Source organism: Mobula birostris, chromosome 14 (genome assembly GCF_030028105.1).
Source record: "Mobula birostris isolate sMobBir1 chromosome 14, sMobBir1.hap1, whole genome shotgun sequence".
Lineage (NCBI taxonomy): Eukaryota > Metazoa > Chordata > Chondrichthyes > Myliobatiformes > Myliobatidae > Mobula > Mobula birostris.
The window spans coordinates 80454892-80473955 of NC_092383.1; the positions used below are offsets into that span (position 1 = coordinate 80454892).

The window sequence follows — 19064 nt, forward strand, 5'->3', positions numbered from 1 at the left end:
CATACTTGAGTACGACAGGAAAGATTTTGGTAGTCTTGCAGAGTACGACGGTAAGTTTTTTATGGCAAGGCTGAAAAAGTTTAGTTTTGGTCTTTTTTGTTAACATGGAGCAAAGGTAGTCTAACTGAGATTTGATTTTAAATAATACATTAATTCAATTAAATGACAAATTCTTTTGTCCAGATAAGGAATCTGGGGCATTGGCGTAATATTAAAATCAAAAACGCCAATGTAGATTGATATAGACTTGGAACTCTGCTTACTAGTTCTGCCCCTTTTGGCATCAATATAGCTGTAATTTTAAGTTGGGATATGGAGAATCTTGATCAGTTATAATTGAATTTAATTATAAGGAAAGTATCGGGGAGAAGTCAGAGGTAAGTTCATTACAGAGGGTGGTAGGTACATGGAATGCACTGTCAGGTAGTGATAGAGATAGATACATTAGGGACACTTAAGAGACTCTGAGATAGGCACATGAAAGAAAAATGGAGGGCTATGTGGAGGGAAGCAGGGTTAGATTTATCTCAGAGTAGTTAAAAGGTTAGCGCAGCATCATGGGCTGAAGGTTGATGAGCTTTGAAAAGCCAAATCTTATTCCTATTCTATTTTTCCAGTAAAGAAATTCTCATGTTACAGTACCGGGAGTTAGGATATTGAATGTGTGTCCCATGAATTTGCCTAGTGTTCATGCGATAGGACTTGGTTGATCTATACTTAAGGAGATGTACAACTATACTTTAGCATGCATGCTATCATGTGTATTACATGATAGATACAGATATAAACTGGAATAGATAGAGCGTTCCTGACTTTGTAAGGAGTATGTTGTCAATGACCAGTGAAAAGGACATTCTGACAAGCTTTTAAATTGAAAGGCTATAAGATGATCTGTGATAGATCACTCATCCCAAATTGCTTATTGTGTACGGAAACAAGTTTCAGCATTATCAAGATGTATTTGAATATAGTTCTTTTTTCTTGTTACTGAAACTTTTCAGCGCAGACTCTGAATGTGAAGAAAGGTATAAGATTACTTTAACTTGCACAGTGTATTCCTAACAAGGAGTGATTTTAAACCTGCCCTTCCTCATAGTGCTGACCTTTAATATCATTGTAAAAACGTGTTTGACAAGAAATACTTAACTTTAAATCTAGGTTTCTCTAGTACAGATTAAAAAGAACCACATTGTACCTTAATACCACAGCTTACAGTTATATATGTTCACAGGCTCAATCTAGATAAAGCCTGTATTGTACAGAATATCAAAGAGAAAATGGATTGCTGTTTTTTGGAGATAAATATCATCTGATAGGCTGCATTCTTTGATAATTAAAAGCTGGGTAACTGAGAAATATTCTACTTAGAGTTTAGTGTCTCCTTTGATGAATAACTGAATTAGTTGGAGTGAATGAATGGAGATTAAATGTTTAGAATTTTGTACAATTGAAATTAGCCGTAACAATCCATTGAAACTTATTCCCTGCCTAAGCATAATACTTGCCAGTTGCCTGAAGAAAGTTTCTGGTACTAACCATCACAGCTGAACGGACAGCAGAGTACTTTACACTTTTTCTCATTTTTATATCTTCTTTTATCTCTTAATTAGTTTTGATGAGAGAAATGATGGAGTTCACGTTTACATGATTCTTCATAAATATGAAGTAGTGTGCAGTAAATCAAGATGTATGTACATGTGTCCCCATGAAACAAGAAAAACTAGGTCAATCAGTGGCTGCTAGTGATGCTTCAATAGGAGGGATATACGGATGGTGGAGAAAGGAAGAAAGCAGAACGACAAGTTAAATTGTGGTTCTTTATTTCTTAGCAACTGATTCAGACTGATGTTTCAAGAGGACTGAGAGCATGATGCATAGTTTCAATCTGTTTAATTACATCAATTTCCATAGGTTTGGTCAGATTAGGACATCAGTGTGGCAAAAGATCTGAATCATAATCAGTTCGGGATTTGGTGATGGAAGTTCTTGTCACTTTTATTACGAAGGAGGGAGGGTCAGAGAGTGACTGACTCAAGGTAAAATTGAAAAGCAGCCAGTTTCAAATGATGCACTCTAGGACTAGGACATGTTCAATGGTTCCATTGAATATAGAGTACACAACCTGAAATTCTGAATACAACCATGTGCAAGAGCAAACTTTCATTGAGCATTCAGCAATTAGTTTGCTCTTTTTTTGCAGAGTAGGGGCCAAACTATCATTTTCTAGATCAGTTCTGTCGTGCAATATGGTAGCGAATGTATCTTGGCTTGGTGGCCCAGGGAATGAGCCATCATTAGATTTTTATCAAAAATTCAAAAAAAAAAGCAAAAAACCTGGAGCTAGGATCATAAAAGCTGTCAGAATTTTGTAAATCCTGATCTTTTAATAAGAGAACCAGCCATTCCTTTCCTATCAAAGTCTCCCTGTACTGGAATACTGCTGTGATTTAATTTTCACGGCCCCAGCCTCTGCTAAGTAGCAGATCAGAACTTTAAGGAAATATGATTGGATCAGACCAGAACTCAGTTGTTCCAACCCAATTACTTTTATGGCATGGACATATATAAGCAAAGTAAGACACATAATCCACTGCTGCAAAACTACAGGCAGGATCATCTTTACCTTAGATTGCTGTATCACCATTTCTGGCTACATTATGCCCTGCTGGCAGAGTAGACTCACAAGAAGTCTGCATGTTATTATAGCAGTTAGCATGGTGCTACTGCAGCTTGGGGTGTTCCAGAGTTCAGAGTTCAAGTCTGGTGCCATCTATAAGGATTTTGTATGCTTTCCCTATGAACCATGTACGTTTCCTCCCACCGTCCAAAGACATACCGGTTAGTAGGTTATTTGTAAATTGTCCTGTGATTAGGCTACTGATAAATAGTTAAGTTGCTGTTCTGTGTGGCTTGTTAGGCCAGAAGGGCCTGTTCCGCGCTGTATCTCTAAATAAAAAATAAAAATTAATAAAGTGGGACTTGGTCTTGTGGAGTTAAAGTTGCCTGGTCATATTTCCTGCATTACAAAAAATTATAGGTTTGGGTTTAGTAAGACCATGAAAACTTCCATCTGCTCACACTTTGCTCTCAGTTAATGAAATGGTACCTTGCTATGTTAAAAAACACTTGAAGTACTGAAGGAGCCAAGAATACTGTCAACAACAGCAGAATGATATGTTATTCCATTTAATGTATTTTGCTATTACATATTTATCAAGTTGGAAAATGCAATGGGAGCATACAGAAGTATATTCTACAAAGAAATCGGTAGAAGTTTCAATAGTGCATACAGGCTTTAGACATTTCTAAATGTTCCCACAGCAGAGAAAGCCCCAGGGAATAAATATCAGTGTACATACATAGTTCTATAGTTTGATTGTTTTCTAAAGTGAAACCAGAACTGCTTTCATTAACTGGCAAAGAGGTTTACTTTATTTTGTGTTTTGAAAAATGTTTTTTAAAGAAAATTCATTATTTTTATCATTAAAATTTAGCATGCTGAATGTTGTAAAAATTGCCTCGAAGGTGATGTATGTAGTAGACACACTAAATTAGCCAGTAGATGATCACTATGACTAAACCTAGCGTTATTTCTCCACTGGGAACAGTATTCCAGGTGGTAATAAGCTTGTGTGAAAGTATTTGTTGCTGGCTGAAATTCTCTTCCAAGTGCAAATTCTGCTTCATTAACTTCACTATAATTTACAGTTCCATAATTGTGCCCATTGGAATTTCTATTGATTTAATACTGTTGGGCATATAGCTACCCATTTTAACCTTTGGCTCATGCAAGAAAGCCTTTTTTGAAAAATCTGTAATCTGATAAATACAGCCGAGCCTCGATTTTTTTTTCCATCATCAAATTCCACTACCCTGTTATTTTGTTTTAAAGAGCATTGCCTAAAGTTTTAAGAATGTTTCCACTTTGTTGTCGGTCACTTAGTGAAAGCACAATGCTGAATCAAAAGCACAAGCCTGATATACTGTATAATGTCCAGCCACTTTTGAGTTAAAGGCACTGGTTTCTCAGTTTACACTTATTTATACGAAGAATTGCAGAATTACACTTATTTATATGAAGAAATATCTGTTCTGTGAAAAGTACTCTTATTTGCACTGTGGGGCAGTTGTCGTCATACCAAGCAGCAGACCTTAACTTTTTCTATGTCATTTATGGAGTATGAGTATTTTGTTAACCTTGGCCATACATGCTAGTTGTCTGAAAAGGCAATAACTCATATTTGCTCTCTGGAGTGATGAAAAATTTATCAGAGAATACAACCTAAAACTAGTTAATTCCACCAAGAATTTGTCCTCTTTATTTTGCAACTGTTGCTTATTTCTAGCGTTTGGCCCCTGATTACTAACAATTACAGTATTTTGGTTTTTGTTTCATTAGTTTAAACTATTTCTAATCAAGACTGCCTTCAGTGGGAAAATACTTAAATGTTCCTCTATAGTGAAGCTGATTTCAAATAGTAGAAGGTGCAGCAGCCATTTAATTATAAATAGTAACTTAAGAAACCAATTGCGTGTGTTCTTGCATTGCATTAATATGGTATCCTCCCTACTATGTAAAGTGCAAAATCTTTGACAATTGGAATGTCAGCTGGCAGCACAGTTGTATAATATAAATATTTTTTTCAATGTATATGGCAAAAGGTATTTTTGCTTTTTTGGAATTTAGAGTTGGATAGGGTGGGGTGAGGGAACAGGCATGGAGATATTGGCCTTGGGGCCTGGAGACGTAAGGACTTGGATCATCATCTTCTCAACTATATTTCAGTGCTGCATTCCTTCTGAAGACTCTTCCTTGATAGTGATGAAAGAATTTGAGTCTTCAGCTAGATGGTTCTCACAGATTTACTGCCAACTATTGCTTGAATATTCTTCCAATTAAAACTCACCTCTGTTTGCGAAGGAGATTCCTGAGGGCCCGTTGAATATGATGGTCAGTTTTTGTCAGTGTGATTTGGTACAATTGAGTAGCTTGTTAAGATTGCTTCAAAGGTCAATTGAGTCAGTTATATCTGGGAAGCAAGTAATGTTAAGAGGGAACCATTATAACCAAATGAAACTTAACCTTGACCAGATTATCATGAAAATTTTCCATGTTCTTCAAATCCCCTCCATTTGCAGTGTAAAGGCCTCCAACCTGATCTTACCTACCCATCCATCTTCAGATGATAGACTCCACTTCAGACTCTTCATACACTTCAGTTCTTTAAGGTTGTTACTGAATTCTATTCCATTCCAAATCCCACTGGCCAACTCTGCTGTTGTTAACCACTATTGGCTTCTGTGGCTTAAATAGGTAACTCTACACCTTGTACTTACAGCCTTCCTGATTGTGCGCCTTCCAGTCCTACCTACGCTTAATCTCTCACTGAAGCTTTGTTCCAACTTCAGCTTCTCACTCACAGTCCATCCCCTCTATACTTTCACTGTTCTGAGCAATCTAAGTCTCACACTCCAGAAATACCTTCACCACAAAATGTAATGTTGTTTACATCATAGGCTTAAAGGCATTTCTTAGGCAAAAGGTTACTGCAAATATTATCTTTTTGATGTTTATTGTACTGTTGCAGATACTATCTTGTGGAAACTCCCTGTTCTCTCTGGTGAAGTGAAAGGAAGCCATGATGGTGTTTTGAAGAGATGAGGAAATATCTATTATGAATTAGAATATAGAAAGAAGATAGAGAGCCTAATGGTGTGGTGTCATTATAATTGTCTTTCCCTAATGTCGGCAAAACAATAGAGCTGGTCATTGACTTTAGATAGCAGGGCAGAGCACACTCTCACCTATGTATCAGTGCTGTTAAAGTGGCGATAGTTGAGAGTTTAAATTCCCAGGTCTGAACATCACTCACAGCTTGTCCTGATCCAATCACTAGACAGTGAGACCGTGAAAGCACACCTCTGCTTCCCGTTCCTCAGAAAGCTTAAAAGAAAATTCAACACCTTCTTGTTGACCTTCACTAATTTTTATCGATGCACCATATCCTATGTGGATGCAGCTTAGCACATCTGAAAACCAGCCTCCCCTCGATGGATTCTACATACATTTCTCAGTTCCTTGGAAAAGCAGCCAATATAATCAAAGACTTCTACCACCTGAGGCATTCTCTCTTTCCCACCCCCTCCTCATGCTTGAAAACACACATCACTAGGTTAAAGGATAGCTTTTGTTCCGCTGTTGTAAAATGATTAAATGGATTTCTTGTACGCAAATGATGAACTTTTGAGCTCGCTGGCTACCTTTTCATGGCTCTTGCACCTTATTGTCTACCTGCAGTGCCCTTTCACTGTAAGTGTAACACCATATTCTGCATTGTGACTGCATTTCCCTTTCACTGCCTTAATGTACTAACATTTTGAAATTATCTATATGGATGGCATAAAGAAGTGTATTTTATCTTGGTACATGTAACAATAATAGACCAATACCAATATGTTTGTATTTCAATCACCACTGGAGTATTCAATGTTAAAGCACTTCTGGATGTCGTGAATTTTTAAAGGATGGGGATTCTTTATTTCTGAACTTAGGAACTTTTCTATTTTTTTGAAAGCTTTGTGTGTTTGCTGCTGGTAGTAATATTGTTACTTGGAGACTAAGAATGGACAGATATTAACATAAGCCAAATGTAAATGCGTAGGAGACCAGCAATACTGTCATTCGAAGGAGCAGAGCATAAGATGTTTTTTTGTCTTCTGACAGTTCCACTTCCTTCAGCAGGCTGTGACATTGGAGTATTTCTTTTGTAAAATATCTTCAAGTTTCACGTTCTCTGCTACAGAGCTATTACAATGCCAGTCAAAATAAGAACTCAAAACACAAGTCGGCAGCTAGCCCACTCATGCCTGCTCTGTTCACTCTATAAAGCTATGGCCGATCTTTTCCCTGCTCCCTGCCTCTTCCTGCGCTAACCCAGTATGTTTGATTCGGTTTTTATTCAGAAATCTATTGAATCTATTTAGCAAAAATAAAAGTTATTGCTGTTTAGATAATGCAAACACGAGGAAATCTGCGGATGCTGGAAATTCAAGCAACACACACAAAAAATGTTGGTGAACGCAACAGGCCAGGCAGCATCTATAGGAAGAGGTACAGTCAACGTTTCGAGTCCTGACAAAGAGTTTTGGCCTGAAACATCGACTGTACCTCTTCAAATAGATGCTGCCTGGCCTACTGCGTTCACCAGCATTTTTTTGTGTGTGTTGCTGTTTAAATAATTAGCTTTTTAAATGTATTGATTTGTTTTAGTTAGTTTTATTGTCAGTTTAGGCTTGGTATACAGCAGTGCTGAACCCTGGACTAAAACGACTTAACATCTTTTCTGCTTTGTTGGTTACATTTGAAGTACATAACTTGTACTTTGGTAAATTAAGGTTAACCAATTTCCCCCTGGGATCAATAAAGTATGACTAACCTAACTAACTAACTAACTGACTGAGAAAGGCATTTATGTAATTGGATGCACCAGGCCAACTGCAGAATTGTTTTTTGCCCCTTTACTTTCCTATATAGGTGCATTTGCTTAGAGATTGGATTTTGCCTAAGTTTGATGATGATGTCAAATCAGCTTCCCACAAAAATAATCATGATCCAGAAAATGATGTCTACAATGTGACCCCCACTCAGCAAGATCACATTCACCTTGGCACAGCTGCCAACAGTTTGCGATGCAATAATCATGAAAGGGCATCTGCCCCTCGAGGCATATACTCCGTAGTAGCCAGATCATCAGCAATGCATTAAATGGCTGCCATGGAAACAAAAAAACTCGCAGGGGTGAAGAGAAAAAGTCCCCAGATTGAAAGTAACAGGAATAGGTGAAAGCACATTAATGAAATATGATTTGATTGTCCAGGGGACATCAAAGTCAAAGAAAAATTGATTGTCGAAGTACGAAGTGGCATGGAAAAGTTTGGGCACCCCGGTCAAAATTTCTGTTACTGTGAACAGCTAAGCGAGTAAAAGATGACCTGATTTCGAAAAGGCATAAGGTTAAAGATGACGCATTTCTTTAATATTTTAAGCAAGATTACTTTTTTATTTCCATCTTTTACAGTTTCAAAATAACAAAAAAGGAAAAGGGCCCGAAGCAAAGGTTTGGGCACCCTGCATTGTCAGCACTTAGTAACACCCCCTTTGGCAAGTATCACAGCTTATAAACGCTTTCTGTAGCCAGCTAAGAGTCTTTCAATTCTTGTTTGGGGGATTTTCGCCCATTCTTCCTTGCAAAAGACTTCTAGTTCTGTGAGATTCTTGGGTCGTATTGCATGCACTGCTCTTTTGAGGTCTATCCACAGATTTTTGATGATGTTTAGGTCAGGGGACTGTGAGGGCCATGACAAAACCCTCTATTTGCGTCCCTTGAGGTAGCCCATTGTGGATTTTGAGGTGTGTTTAGGATCATTATCCTGTTGTAGAAGCCATCCTCTTTTCATCTTCAGCTTTTTTACAGACAATGTGATGTTTGCTTCCAGAATTTGCTGGTATTTAATTGAATTCATTCTTCCCTCTACCTATGAAATGTTCCCCGTGCCACTGGCTTCAACACAAGCCCAAAGCATGATCGATCCACCCCTGTGATGAACAGTTGGAGAGGTGTTCTTTTCATGAAATTCTGCACCCTTTTTTCTCCAAACATACCTTTGCTCATTGCGGCCAAAAAGTTCTATTTTAACTTCATCAGTCCACAGGACTTGTTTCCAAAATGCCATCAGGCTTGTTTACATGTTCCTTTGCAAACTTCTGACGCTGAATTTTGTGGTGTGGACACAGGAAAGGTTTCCTTCTGATGACTCTTCCATGAAGGTCATACTTGTGCAGGTGTCACTGCACAGTAAGAACAGTGCACCACCACTCCAGAGTCTGCTAAATCTTCCTGAAGGTCTTTTGCAGTCAAACGGGGGTTTTGATTTGCCTTTCTAGCAATCCTATGAGCAGTTCTCTCGGAAAGTTTTCTTGGTCTTCCAGACCTCAACTTGACCTCCACCATTCCTGTTAGCTGCTATTTCTTAATTACATTACGAACTGAGGAAACGGCTACCTGAAAATGCTTTGCTATCTTCTTATAGCCTTCTCCTGCTTTGTGGGCATCATTTATTTTAATTTCCAGTGTGCTAGACAGCTGCTTAGAGGAGCCCATGGCTGCTGATACTAAAGACCTGTGCTGATCAACTGGCTGAAGTGTTCACTAAAATTTTCTTGCTTCTGCAGTCTGAGGTACCCACCTGCTTCCAGCAGACTTCAGTTAAGTCGGTGCCTAAGAAGAACGTGGTAACCTGCCTCAATGACTATCATCCAGTCGGACTTAAATCCACAATCCTGAAGTTGTTTGAGAGGCTGGTTCTGAAACATATCAACTCCTGCCTGAGAAGCGACTTGGATCCACTCCAATTTGCCTACTGGAACAACAGGTCCACGGCAGATGCCATCTCAGTAGCTTTTCACTCAACTCTGTAACATCTGTACAGCAAAAATGCATCCATCAGGATGTTCTCAGCTCAGCATTTAATTACCATCATCCCTTCAAATCTAATCAATAAGCTTTAAGACCTTGACCTCAATAATTCCTTGTACAATTGGATCCTCGATTTCATCATTTGCAGACCCCAGTCAGTTCAAAATTGCAACATCTCCATCAGCACAAGTGCACCACAAGTCTGTGTGCTTAGACCCCTGCTCTACTCACTGTACACCTACAACTGTGTGGTTAAGCTCAGCTCCAATGCCATATTTAAGTTTCCTGATGATACCACTGCTGCAGGTGGAATCAAAGGTGGTAATGAATCAGCATATAGGAGGAAGATTGAAAATCTGGCTGAGTGGTGCTACAACAACAATCTCTTAATGTCAGCAAGACCAAGGAATTGATTATTGACTCCAGGAGGAGGAAACCAGAGGTTCATGAGCCAGGTCGCATGGAACAGGGATGGAGAGGGTCAGCAACTTTTAATTCCTCGATGTTTCGAAGAACTTGTCCTGGGCCCAGCATGCAAGTGCAATTATGAAGAAAACTCAGCAGTGCCTCTACTTCCGTAGGAGTGTGGGATGACTTGGCATGACATATATTAACTGGATGCATCACAGCCTGGTATGAAACACCAATGCCCTTGAATGGAAAATCCTACAAAAAGTAGTGGATACGGCTCAGTCCATTATGTGTAAAGCCTTCCCCACCATTCAGAACACCAACAAGGAGCTTTGTCACAGGAAGGAGGGATTCATCATCAGGGGACCACCACCACTCAGGTCATGTTGTCTTCTTCCTGTTTCTATCAGGAAGAAGGTACAGGAGCTTCATCCCTTAAGCTGTTAAACTAAAGGGGATAACTTCACTTGCCCTATCATTGGAATGTTCCCACAACCTATGGACTGGCTTTCCAGGATACTTCCTCTCATTTTCTTGATATTTATTGCTTATTTATTTTTATTATTATTTCTTTCCTTTTGTATTTCCACAAATTGGTGTCTTTTGCACATTGGTTAAATGCCAGTTGTTGTGTGGCCTTTCATTGATTCTATTATGGTTATTATTTTATTACGGACTTACTGAGTATGCCCGCAAAAAATGAATCTCAGCGTTGTATATGGTGACATATATGTACTTTGATAATACATTTGCTTTGAACTTTGAAATACCATAGAATTCGTGGAAAAAAAACTATACAGAAACTAAGACTGACAAACTATCAGTGTGCAAAAGAAGACAAATGGTGCAAAACGCAACAGGAGCCTCCGCTCCCGCACCAGCAGGCACAGGAAGAGCTTCTTCCCTGAGGCTGTGACACTGCTGAACCTCTCATCACAGAGCTAAGCAGTATTGCATCCGTATTGTACTGTCTCAGTACTTTTATATTTGTGTGCTGTAGCACTTTTTTTATTTGCAGTTATTTTGTAAGTAACACTATTCTTTGCATTTCTGGTCAGATGCTAAATGCATTTCATTGGCTTTGTATGTGTACTTGGCACAATGACAATAAAGCTGAATCTAATATAATCTAATCTAAAATAAAATACCGAGAACATAAGACAACAATGATCAAATTCTGTTGTTACAACCTTACTGACTGAAATGTTACTTTTTTGCTGCTGATGTATCACCACTTGTACTGCATTATGAATCTTGAATTGATCATTTGGTAAAGTGGCTTAAAATGAAGTTTCACCTGGCGTTTCAAGCAGTATTTCTCAATGCGAAATGATTGTGGATTCCATTGGTTTTAATATGCCCAGCTGATCTAAAAAAGTACACTCAGTGGCCACTTTATTAGGTACAAGAGTGTAACTAATTAAGTGGCCACAGGAGTGGAAACCAGTGTGGTCTTCTGCTACTGTAGCCTATCCACTTCAAGGTTTGATGTGTTGTATGTTCACAGATGCGGTTCTGCACACCACTGTTGTAACATGTGGTTATTTGAGTTACTGTTGCCTTCCTGTCCTCTTGAACTAATCTGACCATCCTCCTCTGACCTCTCCTATAAACAGGGCTTTTTCATCCAATGAACTACCGCTCACTGGATGTTTTGTTTTTTGTTTTTTTTTCACCATTCTCTGTAATTCACTTGTGCGTGAAAATTCCTGGAGATCAGCAGTTTCTGAACTATTCAAACTACCCTGTCTGGCACCAACAAGCATACCACAGTCAAAACCACTTAGGTCACTTTTCTTCCCCATTCTGATATTTGATCTGAGCAACAACTAAAGCTCTTGACCATGTCTGTATGCCTTTATGCATTAAATTGCTGCCATATGATTGGCTGATTAGATATTTGCATTAATGAGCAGGTGTGCCTAATATAGTGGCCACTTAGTGGTGTATGTATTATGCTGAAGTCAGAATCCATGAAATCAGATATATCACATTAGAAAACAGATTTTGCAGCAACCCATTTGAAGTTACTAACATTAAGAGAGTTCTACGCTGCCATTTATTTTCCCGTTTTCATAATTTGTTAAATAAGTATTAATTTGGAATGGGTTTAAGACAGCGATTAAACTAACAAGTATTCTCTGATTGGTTGCAGGCACAGCACAAAGATCGTTTCATCCAAGAACGCTATGGAAAGTATGACATCAGTGACCCATTCCTTGCTCTGCAAAGGGACTGCGAATCAATCCGTGATGGGAATTGTGTTGATAAGCAACCAGTGTGCACCAATCCATTATCCGTGCTTAAAGTAGTGATGACGCAATGCAAGAAGATGCAAGACAGAATGTTAGCCCAGCTGGCTGCTGCAGAGAGCAGGCACAGGAAGGTATTATAAAATGTTATATTGCATGATGCCTCAGGTTATAGGTTGTTCTCAATTTGAGGAACTTCATGGGTTAATGCATTAAATAATCCATGCATAATGCATAAAACTTCTATTAAGTCTTTCAGAGAGCTGGCATAGCCAGATTGAGTTCAATATCCTCTTCTACTTTAAGCTTCTATGACTTTTACTTTTCCTTGTCATTCTCCTTCAGAAATATAATTGTACTGGGACAATTTGTTTTCTGCGAAGGATGTAATAGAGAAATGGAGGTCATTTAAAGGTGAAATTTTGGGGGTACAGGATCTTTATGTGCCTGTTAGGTTGAAAAGAAAGGTTAAAAGTTTGAGAGAGCCATGGTTTTCAAGGGATATAGGAAACTTGGTTCGGAAAAAGAGAGGGATCTTCAATAAATATAGGCAGCTTGGAGCAAATGAGGTGTTCGAGGAATATAAAGAATGTAAAAAGAATCTTAAGAAAGAAATTAGAAAAGCTATAAGAAGATACGAGGATGCTTTGGCAAGCAAGGTGAAAATAAATCCGCAAACAACAGGAATTCTGCAAATGCTGGAAATTCAAGCAACACACATCAAAGTTGGTGGTGAACGCAGCAGGCCAGGCAGCATCTCTAGGAAGAGGTGCAGTTGACGTTTCAGGCCAAGACTCTTCGTCAGGACTAACTGAAGGAAGAGTGAGTAAGGGATTTGAAAGTTGGAGGGGGAGATCCAAAATGATAGGAGAAGACAGGAGGGGGAGGGATGAGGCGGAGTCTCCCAGTGGCCACACATTTTGATTCCGCATCCCATTCCCATTCTGGCGTGTCTGTCCACGGCCTCCTCTGCTGTAGAGATGGGGCCATGCTCGGGTTGGAGGAACAGCACCTCATGTTCCGTATGAGGTAGCCTCCAGCCTGATGACATGGACGTCGGCTTCTCTGGCTTCCGCTGGTGCCCCACCTCCCCTTCGTACCCCATCTGTTACTTATTTTTATACACACATTCTTTCTCTTACTCTCCTTTTTCTCCCTCTGTCCCTCTGGATATGCCCCTTGCCCATCCTCTGGGTCCCCCCCCACTTGTCTTTCTTCCCAGACCTCCTGTCCCATGATCCTCTCGTATCCCTTTTGCCTGTCACCTGTCCAGCTCTTGGCTCCATCCCTCCCCCTCCTGTCTTCTCCTATCATTTTGGATCTCCCCCTCCCCCTCTAACTTTCAAATCCCGTACTCACTCTTCCTTCAGTTAGTCCTGACGAAGGGTCTCAGCCTGAAACTTCGACTGCACCTCTTCCTAGAGACGCTGCCTGGCCTGCTGCGTTCACCAGCAACTTTTATGTGTGTTGCTTGAAAATAAATCTAAAGGGTTTCTACAGTTATTTTAGTGGCAAAAGGATAGTGAGAGATAAAATTGGAGAATCAGAGTGGACGGATATGTGCGGAGCCAGAAGAGATGGGAGATATTGAACAATTTCTTTTCTTCGGTATTCACTAAGGAAAAGGATATTGAATTGTGTAAGGTAAAGGAAACAAGAAGGGTAGTTATGGAAAGTATGACAATTAGAGAAGAGGAAGTACTGGCGCTTTTAAGGAATATAAAAGTGGGTAAGTCTCCGGGTCCGAACAAGATATTCCCGAGGACCTTGAGGGAAATTAGTGTGGAAATAGTAGGGGCTTTGACAGAAATATTTCAAATGTCATTAGAAACGGGAATGGTGCCGGAGGATTGGTGTATTGCTTATGTGGTTCCATTGTTTAAAAAGGGTTCTAAGAGTAAACCTGGCAATTATCGGCCTGTGAGTTTGACGTCAGTGATGGGCAAATTGATGGAAAGTATTCTTAGAGATGGTATATATAATTATCTAGATAGATAGGGTCTGATTAGGAACAGGCAACATGGATTTGTGCGTGGAAGGTCACGTTTGACAAATCTTATTGAATTTTTTGATGAGGTTACTAAGAAAGTTGATGAGGGTAAAGCGGTGGATGTTGTCTATATGGACTTCAGTAAGGCCTTTGACAAGGTTCCACACGGAAGGTTAGTTAGGAAGGTTCAATCATTAGGCATTAATATCGAAGTAGTAAAATGGATTCAGCAGTGGCTAGGTGGGAGACGCCAGAGAGTATGGTGGATAACTGTGTGTCAGATTGGAGGACGGTGTGTAGTGGTGTGCCTCAGGGATCTGTACTGGGTCCAATGTTGTTTGTCATATATATTAATGATCTGGATGATGGGGTGGTAAATTGGATTAGTAAGTATGCAGATGATACTAAGATAGGTGGCGTTGTGGATGATGAGGTAGGTTTTCAAAGCTTGCAGAGAGATTTAGGCCAGTTCGAAGAGTGGGCTGAAAGATGGCAGATGGAGTTTAATGCAAAAAATGTGAGGTGCTACATTTTGGTAGGACTAATCAAATAGGACATGCATGGTAAATGGTAGGGCATTGAGGACTGCAGTAGAACAGAGGGATCTAGGAATAATGGTGCATAGTCCCCTGAAGGTGGAATCTCATGTCGATAGGGTGGTGAAGAAAGCTTTTAGTATGCTGGCCTTTATAAATCAGAGCATTGAGTATAGGAGTTGGGATGTAATGTTGAAATTGTATAAGGTATTGGTAAGGCCAAATCTGGAGTATTGTGTACAGTTCTGGTCACTGAATTATAGGAAAGATGTCAATAAAATTGGGAGAGTACAGAGGAGGTTTACTACAATGTTGCCTGGGTTTCATCTAAGTTACAGAGAAAGGTTGAACAAGTTAGGTCTTTATTCTTTGGAGCGTAGAAGGTTGAGGGGGGACTTGATAGAGGTGCTTAAAATTATGAGGGGGATTGATAGTTGACGTGGCTAGGCTTTTTCCATTGAGAATGGGGGAGATTCAAACAGGACGAGTTGAGAGTTAAAGGGTAAAAGTTTAGGGGTAACATGAGGAGGAACTTCTTTACTCAGAGAGTGGTAGCTGTGTGGAACGAGCTTCCAGCAGAAGTGGTTGAGGTAGGTTCGATGTTGTCATTTAAAGTTAAATTGGATAGCTATATGGACAGGAAAGGAATGGAGGGTTATGGGCTGAGTGCAGGTCGGTGGGAATAGGTGAGAGTAGGAGTTCGGCACGGACTAGAAGGGCCGAGATGGCTTGTTTCCGTGCTGTAATTGTTAAATGGTTATATGGTTATTTGGTATTAGGTCAACGGCATGTAGAAATTAACTCATAGAACAGGATGTTCTAAGAAGTTTAATTTCTTCTTCATTATTATGTCCTAATGTATTTTCTTGGCTTGTCGTAGTACTGGACAACAAGTAACTTATTCTCAACTTGCCTTCATCACTCCATGCAGTTTGCCTGAAAGCTTGGCAGATGGAGAGAGTGGCTGCTCATATATTATTTTTGTGATATTCCTGATAACTTGTACTGTGAATCAGCAAACATTGGCTACAAATAACTTCTCCAAACCCGCTGGACACATTAAATCAATAGCAATTTCAGAATATAATTATCTAAAGCGTGGGATGTCAGTGTTGGACGTGTTAACTCATTGACACAGCTGGCATCAGGATACTGCTAGCGTAATCAAAGCAATTAAATTGCCAGTGTGACAACTCAGGTGATCTTTCTGCAACATTTTTCAATATCTTCCTTTGAAAATGCCTCAACTGAATGACACAGAGCATGTCCCGCTGGTGAATACCACACAAGAGAGTAAAACATGGAATATAGGATTGAATTCTCCGTGTATATAGCTAACATGATAAATGTTTTCTGTGGCCTAAGGATACACTAAAGCAATGCACAAAGGTAAAGTATTTTTGAAGCTCAGTCATTGCTGAACAGTGGAGCAAAGTAGTAGCAAATTAGCCAAAAGCAACATTCTTCAGGCAGTATTGCTGTTGGCAGATTCACTAGATTAAAGAATAAAGTTGGCTGGAATATCGGGAGAGCTTCCCAGAGTTATCTTCGGATCTTCTCATATTGGTCCAATGCCCTTATGTGATCTGTATACATTTGAATTCATTCAACTGTATAAATATAATTAAATCCACTTGTACAGCCCCCTACGTTGGTGTATGCTATGCTGATTTATGTAGGCAATTTCTATATTTTAAGAGCTTTAGATGTTTACAGTAATTTTAAATTCAAAGGAAGAGCAGAAATTGAATATAATGATTAAAACTAAAAAAATTCTAGTCTCTAATAACATAGTGCCATTTTCATGGCCATTCTCCAATCAATGGCATACCTGATACATTCACTGTAAATAGCATACGTAACCCAAAAGAACACATTTACCACATAATGCTGACGGTGGAGATTGCAATTGTGGGATGTGAATTAACCCCAGAGGACGGCACTAAAATATAGAGATGTACTGTACATGTTTAACCAGGCATTCTGTTATCTATGAATCAAGCTATTGACAGTGTTAATGAGATGGAGAATACCTCCAGATGGAATTTAAGTTTAATTACCTACAGCAATTGTGCTTCAAGGCAGAGTTGACCCAAATCCCAATAAGAGAACACTAGACAAATTTTCTTTTAAATAATTCTGTATTATATTTATTATTTTTGCAGGCATAGTCAGGAAATCTAAGACATCTGTTTGGCCTTGGGGTAATGAAATTAATACTCTGCAGGCTAGCTGCCTACTAAGGATCTTCTCTACCCTCCAAAAAAACTTCTGCTCAAACTGAAAGATGGAATGACAGCCATTCAGCCCCAAATCAAGTTAGATCATGATTGATCTGTTACCTCGCTACCTGCCTGGTTTTATGTTCTGTCTTACTTCTTCCTAATTAAAAATTCCAATAATCTTAGTTTTTAAATTGTTTTAGATTTTAAAGGATTTAGATTTGTACAGTCCTTGCCATTACCTCTAATTTGTAATGTTTTTTTTATATTGGACTCTTCTAACAGAGGAAATATTTCTCTTCATCCACAGTATGAATTCTTTTAATCATTCCTGGATAAATATTCAATCCTCTTCAAATATGAGACCTATTCCTGGTTTTGTTTTCGGGCTACATATCTGATATTCACAAACTTAAAGGTCATGATGCCTTTTGGAGAGGTGGTGCCTAGAGCATTCCAAATGGAACTTAATAGACAATAGGTGCAGGAGTAGGCCATTCGGCCCTTCGAGCCAGCACCGCCATTCACTGTGATCATGGCTGGTCATCCACAATTAGTACCCCGTTCCTGCCTTCTCCCCATTTCCATTCACTCCACTATCTTTAAGAGCTCTATCTAACTCTTTCTTGAAAGCATCCAGAGAATTGGTGTCCACTGCCTTCTGAGGCAGAGCATTCCACAGATCCACAACTCTCTGGGTGGAAAAAGTTTTTTCTCAACTCCATTCTAAATGGCCTACCCCTTATTCTTAAACTGTGGCCTCTGGTTCTGGACTGCCCCAACATTGGGAACATGTTTCCTGCCTCTAGCGTGTCCAATCCCTTAATAACCTTATATGTTTCAATCAGATCCCCTCTCATCCTTCTAAATATCTAAACTAATAATTTTATAAAGCTTAGGGAATATAAAATCTAGAGACCAAGATTAGATTTACCATTTTAAAGTCCACTTCTGTACTTGAAGTCCAAAAAAAGTCTACTGCTCCGGGTTTCCTACTGTTTTTAAAAAAAAAAAACTTCCTTAAATTACTTGTAACTTATTAGTCATTGTCCATATATTTTTCCCACCTTGTTTTCTTTTCGTCTGAGCAAATTTTTATTTTTTTGATTTTTTGATTTCTTTAGCATTTTGTCTGATTTTTTTTGCGAGAGCAAGCTGCTAGCTCAACTCTCAACCCACCATGGATGGAAAGCGTGCAAGGAGTTGGCCATATTTGAACCCAGGACCACTGGCCTCAAACTCTGGTGCTGATGCCACTACACCATCTTCTGGTTTAACCTCTTCTGTAGCCAATGAAAACGTATTGCTTTTAGAAATGAGTGGAGAGTATTGTGTTGTCTTTGAGAACGATTGCATTACTTAGTATGACTCATCCTCAAGATCCGTTTCTGTAATGAAATATTTGATTGTTGCTCACACCTTTTATTGATTAAGTTGTCATTTTACTGTGACGGTTCGCTAGAAGAATCTTGTCCTTTGCCCCTTGTGACACATTTATAATTAACCCGTAAGTGACCAGTGCCAATCAGCTGATACAGTAATTAGATTTTATAAACACAAGAAAATCTGCAGATGATGGAGATTCAAAGCAACACACACAAAATGCTGAAGAAACTCAGCAGGTCAGGCAGCATCTGTGGAAAAGAGTAAACAGTTGATGCTTTGGGCTGAGATCCTTCATCAGGACATTTTACAATGTGTTTGCTGGAGTTAAATTCTGCATCTTCAACAGATATTGGCAGCAACTGGGTGTGTTTTAAAGATAAAATATGGCAGTACGATACTTTGAGAGTGCATTAGATTTACCTCAGACATCCCACCTCTCCCGGGAGCTCCGGGAGTCTCCCGCATATCAATAGCGGCTCCCTGATGCCCGCAAATTATATACAATATCCCGGAAATCAATTTTTTAGAGAGGGAGAGGGGAAAAAAAAGAAAGAAAGAAAATGAATAAATCCTGCTTGATCTCTCTTTGTGCTAAGTAGACTATCAGTTTGCTCTGTGGGCGGGCTTTACAGTTGGCCTCTGTCTCTCTTCCGTAGTCCATCAGTTCAGTTACTGCTGTCTGTAATGACGCTGAAATCATCCGGACAACTGTTGGTGACGAAGTACAAAAGGCTGGCGAAGAAATTCCCAAGGCTGGCGGTGACAACCTGACTACACGAGGTTGTCCTATG

The 19064-nt window shown here is 39.4% G+C and overlaps 1 protein-coding gene across 2 annotated transcripts in view; it reads left to right on the forward strand.

Moving 5' to 3' along the window:
• Window positions 1–19064, forward strand: part of cttnbp2nlb (CTTNBP2 N-terminal like b) — an 84449-nt gene that overhangs the window by 39779 nt on the left and 25606 nt on the right. For both annotated transcript variants that reach the window (XM_072278736.1, XM_072278737.1), the window contains exon 3: window positions 12043–12273. In XM_072278736.1, coding sequence (XP_072134837.1) covers window positions 12043–12273 — 231 coding nt within the window. The remainder of the gene's footprint in view (window positions 1–12042; window positions 12274–19064) is intronic.